At 39.7% G+C, this 13,185-nt stretch overlaps 1 protein-coding gene across 11 annotated transcripts in view; it reads right to left on the minus strand.

The window, feature by feature from the left end:
* Nucleotides 1-13,185, minus strand: part of LOC135223687 (glycerol-3-phosphate dehydrogenase [NAD(+)], cytoplasmic-like) — a 232,933-nt gene that overhangs the window by 6,118 nt on the left and 213,630 nt on the right. For 4 of the 11 annotated variants that reach the window (XR_010316563.1, XR_010316565.1, XR_010316564.1 and 1 more), the window contains one exon: nucleotides 11,372-11,409. The exons of the other annotated variants lie outside the window; for them this stretch is intronic. Coding sequence is in view for 1 of the 4 variants with exons in the window: in XM_064262383.1 (XP_064118453.1) it covers nucleotides 11,388-11,409 (22 nt within the window). In the remaining 3 variants the exon portion in view is untranslated. The remainder of the gene's footprint in view (nucleotides 1-11,371; nucleotides 11,410-13,185) is intronic. 11 annotated transcript variants of the gene reach the window in all.

Raw genomic sequence — 13,185 nt, forward strand, 5'->3', positions numbered from 1 at the left:
GGCCAGCCCACTTACTCATCCTTTCTTCCACACATTCATATTAGGTAAGATACAAACTGTCCTGCCACGGGCACTGGGTGAATTACGCAACTTGTTGGGCAGCCACCACCGGACCCAAGGAAAGTGTCCAAAGACCTGTGGGCAACATCCTTCAGGTAAAAGGAAGTGAACTTGGATTGACATAGCCAAGAACCAATGCTCGAAATTCTATGGACAGACAAGTTTTTCCCAAATGTCAAAGAGGAACTTTTACTTCTAATGTCATGTGCTCTAGCCTGCAAAGACTCAGTGACAGAACTAGCATGAGAGGAGTAAGCCTGTTTAATCATATCGTGTAACCAGAATGAAATTGTGATTTTGGACACTCCCCTTCTTGACCAGCCTGTGCTAACAAAAAGTCTACAACACCTAGGCCTTAGGTAATGAGTCCTCTTTAGATAGCATCACAGTGCTCTGACGGGGCAAAGCAAGAGCTCCTGTGGATCATTTTCCACAAAGTCATTCAGTGAGGGAATAGCAAACGAGGCAAATCTGGCATCATGCACCGAGGGATTGTGAATCTTAGCCATGAATTCAGTGGCAAATTTAACGCAGGCCATGAAGCTCCTCATATATCTTTTCGAAGAAGCCAAGGCCAATAGGAAAACCATCTTTAGAGTCAGATCCCTGTCCAATGACTGACATGGGGGCTCAAATGGAGCTCGTATGAGATTTCTCAGGACTAGAGAAAGATCCCACACAGGAGGCTTGAGTTCTTTTAGGGAACAGGATTGTTTGAAACTCCTCAACAACATGGATATTTCCCAGAATAAAGAGATGTTGGTGCCTTTCAGGGGCAAAACCAAGCCCAAGTCAGCCCTGTAGCCTCTGATAGCTGAAACAGAAAGACCTTTCTCAACCCTGAGGAAGATAAAAAAATCCACTATCCGTTGAACAGACGCTCTTGAGTGGAAAGAAACCCTGTCAACAATACCAATCACAGTAAACTCCATTTTCCCTGGTAAACTGCTGACGAAGATTTCTTGAGATAGACAAACATCTGGCTTGAAGCTTTTCTAGTAAAACCTCTCACTTGGAGTAGATACTTGAGTCTCCAGCCGTGAAGAGTCGGGGATTCTACTGATTAGTGGGACCTTTCCACATGAGGTTGGCAAAGGAGCTGTCGCCATGGAGGAATTTCTCTTGGAACCTCTGACGGAAGAGACAGAAGGCCCGGGAACCACTCTACGTGAAGCCAAAAAGGTGCCACCAAGGTCATCCTGAGATTTTGAGAACTCATTACTCTCTTCAGAACTTGAAGGATCAAGCAAAATGGAGGGAAGGTATGCACCTTGAGATTGTCCCAAGGATGCTGCAAGGTGTCCTCTGCTAGACCAAGAGGATCCGGGACCAACGAACAGTAAACCTCCAGCTTCCTGTTGAAGCGAGTGGCAAAGAGGTCTAGCATAGGCCTTCCCCAAATGTGAAAAAGCCTGTCCGCCACGTCCTGATGCAGAGACCATTCCGTACCCAGGATTTGGTCCCAACGACTCGGCTTGTCGGCCACCACATTCCTCTTGCCTGGAATGTACCTGGTGGAGAGCTCCACCGTCAATTACCCACTGGTGCAGCTCGACTGTCATTGAATGGAGTTGACAAGACACCAGACCCCCTGTTTGTTCACATCTTCAGTGAGCTGGCTGTTTGGACTGTGACAGGAAAGTGTGCGCCACTGACCGGAACTTCTCCAACCTCTGGTACAACGGAAAAACCCTCAACACTGCTGTATCTGTATATCCATGCCCAGATAGAGAGCTCTCTGGCTGGGAACCAGATTGGACTTCCCCAGCTTTACTACTATACCTAGCTTCCAACAAAACTGAAAAAGGTGATCCCTGTGTTGAAGTAGTTTTTCCCTAGAGCCTGCCAAGACCAGCCAGTCGTCGAGGTATCTCAACAGGCAAATCCCTTGAGCATGAGCCCATGTCAAAACTAGGGCAAAGACCCTTGTGAACACCTGAGGGGTCGTGGTCAATTTGAAGCAAAGAACCTTGAACTGGAAGACTTGCTCTCCAAGACTGAAGTGAAGGAACTTCTTGGACGAAGGGTGGATTGGAATCTGAAAGTAAGCATCCTTCAGGTCTATTGACCGCAAGAAGTCATTGTCTCTTATTGCTGCCAAAACTGTCTGGGGCATCTCCATCCTGAACCTGGTCTTCCTTACAAAGTGATTCAGTGTGGAAAGGTCAATCACTGGTCTCCATTTGCCTGTAGTCTTCGGAACCATGAAAATCCAACTGTAAAACCCCGGTGAAGACGATGCACTTCTTTCACCGCACCCTTGTCCACCATCTTCAACACTTCCTCCCGAAGAGCCAAGTACTACTTCAGAGAGCCATGAGCATAGGTCAGATTAAGAAGGGTTCTGTCTGAGAGAGGGGGAGAGAAGTCGAAGGGTAATAGATACCACACCTGAAGGACATCTGCTACCCACTTCTCTGCTCCATGCAATTGTTATTTGGCCCGATAGCCTGCCAGGCATTCCCCTACCCATGGCAACGGAGAGGGAGAGGTGCCCACACTCTACCGACGACCCGCTCTGCCCCTTCCTCTAAGAGCCCCTCCCAGCCTTGTAGGGGTAAGACTGAAAGCGTCGCTGTTGCTGACTTGACTTTGACAGAGAAGCAGACTGAGGCTCTCACAGAAGTCGAACGCCGTGTCAATTTGACAGGAGACCGTCTTGGTTGCCGTTGTGGAGGGGGAGGAGGAGGAAGAAAACGAGTCTCTGATTTAGATACCACCTGATGTACTAGCCTATCCTTGGTATCCGCTCGCCACTGGTCAACAGCTTCTTCTAAATGAATTCTTGGGAATAGAAGCTGCAACTCAAGGAGATCCCCATTTTGGAGTGCCGACAAGGACTCCGAATCTACTGAACCTGCCACCTTCGACAAGGCCGCGTCCCTCTTAGCCAGGAGGAGGTTGGCCCACAAAGTCACACTAAGGTGGCCTTGATACGAAATGGCCGTAGACCCAGACTGCAATAGCCTGACAAAGGAGGAAGAACTGACTGAGCCTCCTTCAGCTCAATCCGACACTATCCAGGCTACCGCAGTGGACCACAAGTCCAACCAGCACCTCAGTGACGTGATCGGTATGGTCTTGGTCTGCCACCTCAGTGGCTGCAAGTTTGATTTTCGGCTATTCCACTGAGAGATGAGAGATGTGTATTTGTGTGATAGTTCACTCTCAATGTGGTTTGGAAGTCACGTAAAGCCGTAGGTCCCGTTGCTGAATAACCACTGGTTCCATGCAACATAAAAATACCATACAAACAAAGAAACAAACACAAGTTCAACTAGGACAGCCTGGAAGATAGTAGAAGCAGTACCCTCCATCCATCGTCAAGGCCTCTTGTGAAGAAAATGATGGACCTTCAGACCTTACCTGATCCAGGGTCAAACCAGGCTTAAGGCAGATCACGTCCGAATTAAGGTGACGGGGCATCAGCTGAACCACATTGGTGGAATAATATTTCCTATGCTGCACAAGAGGAGGAGGAAGGAACCTCGAGAACCTATTGGAGCACAGAGCACCAACTTGGTCCAAAACCTAGACATTAATGCACTGCAAGATAGACTGAGCATGCCCCAACAAGGAAGCTCAAACAAAGCCTTAGTATCTTGCCTTGGACCTAACAAGGCCTTTATACCCATAGGGGTCATAGAAGACTAAGTTTGTGTTCTACATCCAAGATTATTGAACTCCTGAATGACATAAATAGCCTCTGAGAAAGAAGACAGAAACCCTTGGGTCTCTCCCTCCTCTGGTTCCAGCAAAGGAGACTTGACGATGCAAAGGAGAAGGCTTGTAAGAATCATTCTTCCCTAATGGCATTGGATAAGCTTCCCTAGGAAACCAGGCATCATGCTTCCCACTGGTTGGAATGGAATCCCTAACTACTGAAGATCCTGAAACAGGTCTCCAGAACAGGGCCATGTGAAGAAACCCGTACGTGGTCTAGAGCCAAACCATGTACCTGCTCGTACGATGAACCAGGTTCACATTTGTGGGATGAATCCCATGTACATGAACATGCAATAAGTCAAGTAAACGGCCATGTGACGACACACGAGCATGGTCTTGAGACAGGGAACAACGTCAAAGTGAACTTCCTGAAGGAGACTGATTCCTAAGGTCCCGCTCTTTGGAAGCCGAACGAGAAACGCGTCCACTGACCAGAGTCGCTTCAAATTCTCGACCGTTCTTGGAAGGTGCAAGAGGCACTGTTGTAGCAGGCACATTCGACCTCTTAATTGGAGCCTTGTTATCTTTACGACAGACTAGAACAGGTGCAGGAGACAGAGAGGGTTGAGATGGAGGACTAACACTTCCATGGTCACGTACATGTACATGTAAGGGAGAGACACAGCTGGGTAGAGAAGTCTACGAAGCACACCTCTCACTCGCAGAAGACAACACCACAAAATCCATAATTTTCCAACGTTTGACTCAAGGGCAGGCACATGCGTTGCAAGGCCTAGAAGAATTGGAGGACTCCATAATAATCAACAAGGTACACACACAAACACACTGAAACAAAGAAATCACAGGCAAACAAAGCAACTGGTTTGGAAAGGAGCATGCAAGCAACTACTCTCCAAGGCAGTCATAAAAAGACTGACGCATCACAGTGTTCTATGCCTGGTCGGTTACCAGCTTCCACCTCACATACACATGAGTTGCCAGATGCCACAGATTCCTTGCTTTACAATCTTTGATTGTTTTGACAGGTTTCCAGGAGGTGCAAGATTATCCTACTGTTAAGACCGAAGGTTTGTTCCATGTATCAACTAAGCAACGAATATTGCTTTAATCATTCCTGAAAGCTATTAATAATCTGTGCTGTGAAAAAAATCCACGCTAACTCATCCATTGAGTTCAGCTTTTATAACAAAACAAAAAAATGATTGATAATGCTACTTCTTCCAGCTATGTTTGAAGAATAGCAATATTAAAATAGCAATATATCTAGATAGCTTTAAAATGGAGACTAAAAAATACTTTACTATGTAATACAAAACATCAAAATGGAGACTAAAAAATACATAAATATATAATACAAAACATTCATGAGAATTCACAACTCAAAAATGAGCTATTGCCAGCATGTAAATAATACAGACTCCTGAGAACTGCCTAAAAAGATAATGTCAATAGACTGCATAGGCAATAGTATTAGATTTGTGAGAATTAACCAGTTAAAAAATCCATAAAGTGTGAAGTATGTAAATACCTCCATTTCCACAAAATTACACATATGAAAAAACTGACTCCGTTATAGAAGGAAAAAATTAATTCTTATAGGATTTCAGGATTACATCTATAATCATACCCAAAACACAAAAGTTTAACAGAGGGTATTACCTACATTATGATGGAGTTCTGGGATTTATTACAAGAAAAAAAAGTCATGCAAAACCCTCGATCTTGCTCCACAATATTCACTAGACTCTCAGCCTTCTCTTCACATAAGAAGGAAAAAGGAGTCCTCCTATAATACTAGTGCAACCTGAACCCTCAGCCATCTATCCAGTTACTACTTTGGGATTGGAAAACAGATAATATGAATATGATTGATGGGAGTTACTGAATATCTAGGACTGTTTGCCCAAAGCTGATAGATCCAGGAGAGATTTTGGAAACTAATATTTCAGGGACGAAGTATCTCATGAACTTAAAAGGGTTTACTCAAGGGGTTGAAGTATTTACTGTGATGTCAGAGTTGGAAGATCAGAATGGCTACAGCACATGGTACTGATGTCTTCTTCTCATGAAAATGTTTGGTACATTATCTTGAGATTGAAAGGAATTCAAGCACTAGCCTGATCATCTTCATCTTAAAATCCTCTCCCACAGGTTTCCCAGAATGCCTTGTCTGGTTTGCTACGACCATCCTCAAGAGCAATTCTTCCATTGCACTGACATGAAGGGTCTGATGCTGCAGGTGGCATGGAGAGTTGCAAGTCTAGGTCAACTATGAATGCAAGAAAGCCAAGGCTTCCAAGGATACCATCATAAGCAGAAATAGTACACAACACCAGAGTGAAAGCTGAATGCAAGAAAGCCAAGACTTCCAAGAACACCATCATAATCCAAGTATACCATCATAAGCAGAAATACATGTCACCAGAGTGAAAGCTGAAAATCCCAAAGACTTATGACCCTTCCTGAAGCTTCCACCTAGTTAGGTAACATGTAGGACAGAGAGCCAGCAAGGAGAATGGCAATCTTCCTAAGCCATTGGCCTATTGCCACAATTGGCTGAACATCTAAGAGAGAAAGAGAAGGCAAACCAAAAATACCAGTTCCAATCACAGGAATCTCATCCTTACCCAGCTGCATGGAAACAGATTTTCAAGCAACAAAATAAGTCCAAAATCAGAGACAGGCACAGCTTGTTTGACAGGCTTGGTTGGCACTGGAACTTTTAGATGGCGGAAGGCAGTCTTTTGATTTTATTCACTAGCTGTAGAACTCAAGATTTGATTAAAGAGACCAGGTCAGAGTTCTGTCTGTTGACACACACCTATGGTGATGACATTAGGATCTGCACAGGCGATCCTAATGTCATCACCATCAGCCGATCGTCCAATACCTTTAGAAGCCTTTGCCAAATCAATGCACCCAGACTGCCATTTGTTCCAAAGTCAAAGAGAAGATGGACAGAACTGTAGCCAGGCCCAAGTACAGTACTTGACTCAAAACCATAGTCTCCCAACCTATATAGAGCAAAATGTATTTCCTCAATGAGAAATGGATTTTAAAGTGAAGCTAGATATCCTGGAGAGCCAAAGATGCCGAGTCCTTCCCTAATGGTCTCCTGGGGATATCAGCGACTGGATGGTCATACCCTTTTGGAAGTCACCCTGCCTTTTATCAAATATTTTGTTTGCCAGGATGTCCAGTGTTGGAAAGGCAAGTGGAAGGTCAAAGAACTTGCTGGAGAAGCCAACTAAAGTGTTGTTAGATCTCAATTATGCTGCCAAAGTCTCCTCTTTTGTGCAATGCAGTCATCTCATGTTAAAACTATATCTTAGGAATATGATGCTTCCTCCTGCATTGACTAGGCTCTCTCTTAATTAGAGAATCAAACCAAACAAACAATATTATGGGACAGACTGCAGCAGATCTACTGGCAGCACGAGAAAAGAGTGAATGTGGGCCTGGAGGCTCCCAAAGTGCATGATTATCTTGGGTGCAAACCTCTTTACCTACTGTCCACAACACAGAACCAAGGAAATCTCTGGTGACCATAAATGAGCATCTCTTATGGCCTATGGCTATAACTTCTGATTCTAAAGAGGGAGGGATGTTAAAAAAGTGTTATTGGCTGTTAGATTTTCCTCAGAAGAGGAAAATTATTGTACCTGTACCAGAGAATAGAAAAGCAAAATATAATAGCTGGTATTACTTTACTGAACTATGACTGCTTACAGTTTGGGCTAAGCTACACTTGCTATACTAGCTTCATGAGTAGTTTAGAGATTTGTATATGCAAATATTCGTTGTGGAAAGAAAAGCAAAATTTACTAAATAAATGGCTTATAAAAGTTGATGCATAAGTAGATATGTGCCTGCTGATAATGGCGTATTAAACACAGAAGTCTCATTTTGTGTCTCAAGGGCAACTAGGGGTCACCAATCATACCTACAATTATACATAACTATAAATGTCATTGAACCTAGGACAGAATAAGTGTGTGGACCTTGAAATTAAGTCAGATTACAGCAAGAAATATAACATGCTTGGAAACCATAAGAAACTGAGCAGAAGGGCTAAAAGTGTAAATGAAATACTACAAAGAAGGCTGCGATGAGTTTTGTTATAGAATTTTTTAAGTGCAATGGAGGCATAAGATGCAATAAGATTTTGGAGCTGTTCAAAGGCAAAATGTGAATTAATCCACATTTCACTCTGAACGGCAAGATCTCTATTCTATGTTCATGATGGTTTACATGTATGGTGCTTCTGGGAGGCACAAAATATCTGTAAAACTTTACAGACATACATGTACAGTACAGATTAGTATTCATGATCATTTTGCCAGAAGAAACCTCTTGGTGCTTTTATAACAAAGCTTCAAACTAAACAAATAGTTTCCCAAATCTCTTGAGCAATGAGAGTGCATTTTGTATTGGCTCTGTAACTTGGACAGCAGGTTTTAACACTTTAGAGACCCAAGAAGCTCAGTACTACTAATTAAGTTCCTAAAATGGAAATTGCAAAAGAAAATGAAGCCTTGCATTACAGAAAGCATTAGCACGAAGAGGTAAATACTATTCATATGGTGTTGGAATTTGTTGCTATGATTCATTATTCAAAGGTCCTTTCTTTAGAAAGATCAGAAGAAAGTAAAGCGGTCCTATACCTTCGCAGCCCTTTGAAAAGAGAAGGGAAAATCAAAAGAAGAGCCTGATTGAGAATCAAAATATGGGTGATAACTTCTGAAGCAAACACTAGATTGCAGCAGTTTTCCTTAATGAAAAAAATGGGCCACCCCACATTTTAAAAAATAACATTAGAGTGACATTTTAGTATTTATACGGTATATAGGCCTAAAATATTGGTGCAGTAGAAGATTTTCTTAATGACGAAATCAAAGTGCTGGGAACTGATGCATAAGGGAAGCAAACTGTTACTTTCATTTAACAAAGTTTACTTCTGCCAAGTACATTTTAAACTTTGGTAGTACTGCCATCTTTGGTGGTATGCCTCCTGCAGCATAGTCTACCATAATTTCATTCCCCTTACATGTTTACTCACTGAGATAAGAGGTATGAAAATTTAGTCAACTTTAAATGCAAAAATACTACTGGAAACATAATGTCTTCAGTAAATGATTATCAAACTTAATATTAAGCCAATTTTCTACATTAAAAACCATTTCATTCAGAATTTAACGTACGTACCTTCAATGTGTGTGTGTGTTTTAGAGCCACCCATAAAATAATATTTTCTTTAGTGTCTAAATGAAAATTTTTCAAGTTTGCAATAAAAATATAAAAAATACAACAATAATAGATAAGATCACCCAAAGCACACCCAGTGTTTTTCCTAATGTAGATGATTGGTAACTAAAGCAGCTCATCAATAGGGCAACCTATGTTAATGAAGGATTCTCATACTGTATACCAGTTGCTATATAGTATATATGTATCAGTTTTGACATTATTGTGTGAATTTTAGAGAGTCTTGAGAATCTATTTGCAGTAACTAATTGTAAGGGTATGCAGTGGATCAGTGATCTGACTAAACAGCGTATAAATGAAAATAAGTCTGGTAAGTTAATTGGAAATCAAAAGTGCACAGGGTAGTTTGGTCCTGCCTAGCAGATAGGAGGATATCTCATTGAAAGAAACACTGGTTCCATTTGCATGTGCTTGATAGTCCTGGCTAAATCACTGGGTCATCACAAACCTATCGCTCAAAGTGAGCCCTCAATAGTGGTCTGTTCTGTTCCTCAGAACTGAAGGAAGCCCTTTGTTCTCAAAAGGAGAATGACCCATCACTAGTGATGCTTGCATCACCTGAACCCTTAACTATCCAACCAACCATACCTCATATGTTTTTTATTTACTACAGCATTATTTGTTGATTTTTAATTTTATCCTCCATTTTTCTACCATTCTGGAGTGTTACATTACAGTAGTACTTTATAGAGCTTTTATTTACAGATGGCCTCTATGGTGCTTGTAGATTGTGCTGTATTGCATTTTTTATCAAACATTGTTTTAATGTAAATTTTTTTCATATATGAACACCAATCATATAATAAAAAGCTTTCATTCTTGGCTCATCAATTAATGAAAACTATAAAATCACTCTAAAATGTAAAACTGTACAAGAAGTGGAAAAGGTGGGAAACAATTATTAAAATTACTATGATTAAAATGAACATCCCATATATAATCTGAAGAAAATAAAACTCGCACAGCTATGAGGTATTGGTTGAATGGAAGGTTTTAGTTACAGGTGGCACTAATACCACTAGAACAGTGGTTCTTAAAATGGGGGGGCATGCCCCATAGGGTGGGCATCAGCAATTTCCAGGGGAAAAATTAAAAATTCTCCTAATTATATTCATTACACTATTCTCTTAAAGAGAGTTAGGAACAATATTCAGAAGTTTATGAAAATACGTATACAAAAGTATCACCTTATAATGTTAGTTTCCTAAAGTCTACTACTCTAGACTTTTTGAGCTTACTATATTTGGTAATTATATTTAACTCCCTCCCTATCCCTTGAAACCCCTTCTCTTTCTCTTTTTTTTTATTTTCCCTTGAAACCCCTTCACTTTCTCTTTTTTTTTATTTTCCTTTAAATCTGGGAGGGAATTTTACTCATAGATGCAACGGAGGTGTAGAGGGAAGAACCAACTCTTAGAGGAGGCATGGTAATAAAAAGTTGAAGAACCACTGCACCAGAGACTGGTCATTCTCCTTTTGAGAACAAAAGGCATCAATTCTGGGGATAATTACAGACAACTATTGCAGGCTCAGAGTAACCGACAGGTTTGTGTTGCTGAATAACCATGATTTAGCCATGACTAATAAGAACCTTCATGTGGGACCATTGTTCCTTCATGAGAGATAACATCGTTACCTATAAAGCATGGCTAAATTATTCTGTGAACATTTGATTTCCAATTAGCATTCAAATATAATTAATAAGCAATTTAACCAGACCACTGATTCAGTGCATACTTTACTAGTAGTATTAGTACTGATAGTTAGATGCCAAAGACTGCTGAACATTTTTACAAAAATAAATAATCTGTCTTCATGATGAGATATCACTTATTAACATTTAGGTTGTGGTGTTAATATGCCTCTATTTGCCAATTATCACATCATCACAGATTTTGTATAGAAATTTACTACATTTACACACACACACAAACCACTTTCTAAATTATCAATATTATACCATGAAAGTTTTGGGTATGTGGTCATTCAAGAACTTCAGTGTCTTATGTATACATACAGCATTGCTTAATATGAAAATGCACCAGGTTTAAAGACTGAATGATATAGTACCTTACTAAAACCCCTTCAACAAAAAATTAAATAGATGACAACTGCAAGACAATTCATTACATAGCAAAATGATAGATAATAAAAATATACATACTGTACAAGACAACAAAACATTGATATTCAAGCTCATAGTACATGAAATGCTAAAAGGTTCTAGCTAAAAACAATATGCTTTCATATGCAACACAACATCATACTTTAACAATAGTGTAATAAAACAAGTGTCTACAAAAAGCTAAACAGTCGAACAATAGCAAGCTTAACATGAGAAGTGTGATCCCTAACTTACCCCTCCAGATTGTTGGTTAGAGCTTTGACTTAAATGACCTTGAAAATAACAAAGATTATTATTACCAATGGGATCAAAACATAAAATAATTATTGATATGCAGTATTGCACAAAAATTACTGTAGCATTTGACATGTCTTTTTGTATTTAGTCCACCAAAAATAGTTCTTAGCCAAAGATTACTAAAGTAAGGATCAGCAAAGCTTACTTCTTAATTCTACAAAAATGCAACATCAAATTTCATTAAGGCACACCATCTGTCCAAACCTCCACTAAACTGAAACCAAAGATGACACTTAAACCTTTTTCTGTTTTTCTTGAATTATTTCCCATGGGCTTCTTAGAACTACAATAACTCAAAACTTTTCAGTGTTGTTAAACTACACTAAATTCTATGCACACTGTATTGTATTTTCTTGGCTCTAAATAACCTTCCACTAACCCTTCAAGATTTTTTGTGGGGGTCCTGAATTCATCTGTGGCAAAATACACACTGACCAATAATGAACACAGCAGATTTTCTTTTATTGTTTGCTGTGAACAAATTTTCTCGTGTTTTACAGCTGATTTTTGTAACGTTGAAGCTTAGTCATTTTCATTTTAGAACGGTATGATAAAGGAAAGGAAAAAAAAAAGTCAAAATGACACACTGAAGGTTGCCAAAAAGTTTTAGGGATGACATCATTTAACATCATCTAAATCTCAAGGGTTGGGAATAAAATATCACTGGAATCTAGAAGGATTAATAAGAAGTTCCTATATTTATTCTAATAATTAGTGTAAAAACATTAGCATGTGCAATTAATGTGAAATATGTAATATATAAAAGAGTTCACTGTTCACTCTAAAAGTGCTGAAATTTATGTGCTTATATATAAGTATACAGTGAATCCTGCAAAAATGGGAATTTAAAAAAAAATTCCATTCAAAATGCAAGTGCTTTGTTTAAATTAAAAGCTTTTATGCCTATGTTAAAAAGTAAATCAATTTTTATACCAAATAAAAATGCACACTACAAAACATTACGTACTACATATATTGTAATATGATGCAAAAAAATAATGTGTATTTCAGCGGTTACTTAGGTTGCTAAAAAGAGTCCATCATGGAAGAGCACACTTTCAATGTACAAATGACCATTTTTTGTAAGAATTGGTAACATTTCATCATGCTTTTAGTGAACCCCACATTTACCTTTAGCATTAAATACTTTTAGGCAGATTATATGGGCCCTAATGAAATCATGTTTCAATTTGGTGTTTAAAGGCAAAATGATAATCATTATTCAGCAATCCTTCAAATTACGTACCTAATTAACTACTGGATCAAGTAACAAGATTTAGTAATACTTCACTTCAAAAGATATTAATAAAAAATTTATATGTATATATATACATACTCTCAAGCCTATTGACAGTTACAGGCAGTTATAACAGCAATGAAAACTAACTTACAATGACGTCTTGCTTTTTGCGCTTGGTAACTAATCAATTCTTTCTGCTTTACACAAGAATATTACTCAGCACTCGATGAAAATATGGGCACCCTGGATGCTCTGTCCTCTATAATTACCCATACAATAACTTTTCTGGGCTCAGCTCGTGTCGCTTGCGCGAAATATCCTTTAATCTATTATTTCTAGGGTAAATGTACTAACACATACCAGAGAATAAATAAAATAAAGAAAAAGGTCAGTATAACTGACTCGCTCACCCTCTAGGAGGGTGTCGGTATGAACACTAGGCGAGTGAGACCACTACCACGAGCCAAATGCCAATAGAAATCTCCCACTACAAAAACCCTCCAAGAGGGAG

The sequence above is a fragment of the Macrobrachium nipponense genome, chromosome 10 (genome assembly GCF_015104395.2).
Source record: "Macrobrachium nipponense isolate FS-2020 chromosome 10, ASM1510439v2, whole genome shotgun sequence".
Taxonomy (NCBI): domain Eukaryota; kingdom Metazoa; phylum Arthropoda; class Malacostraca; order Decapoda; family Palaemonidae; genus Macrobrachium; species Macrobrachium nipponense.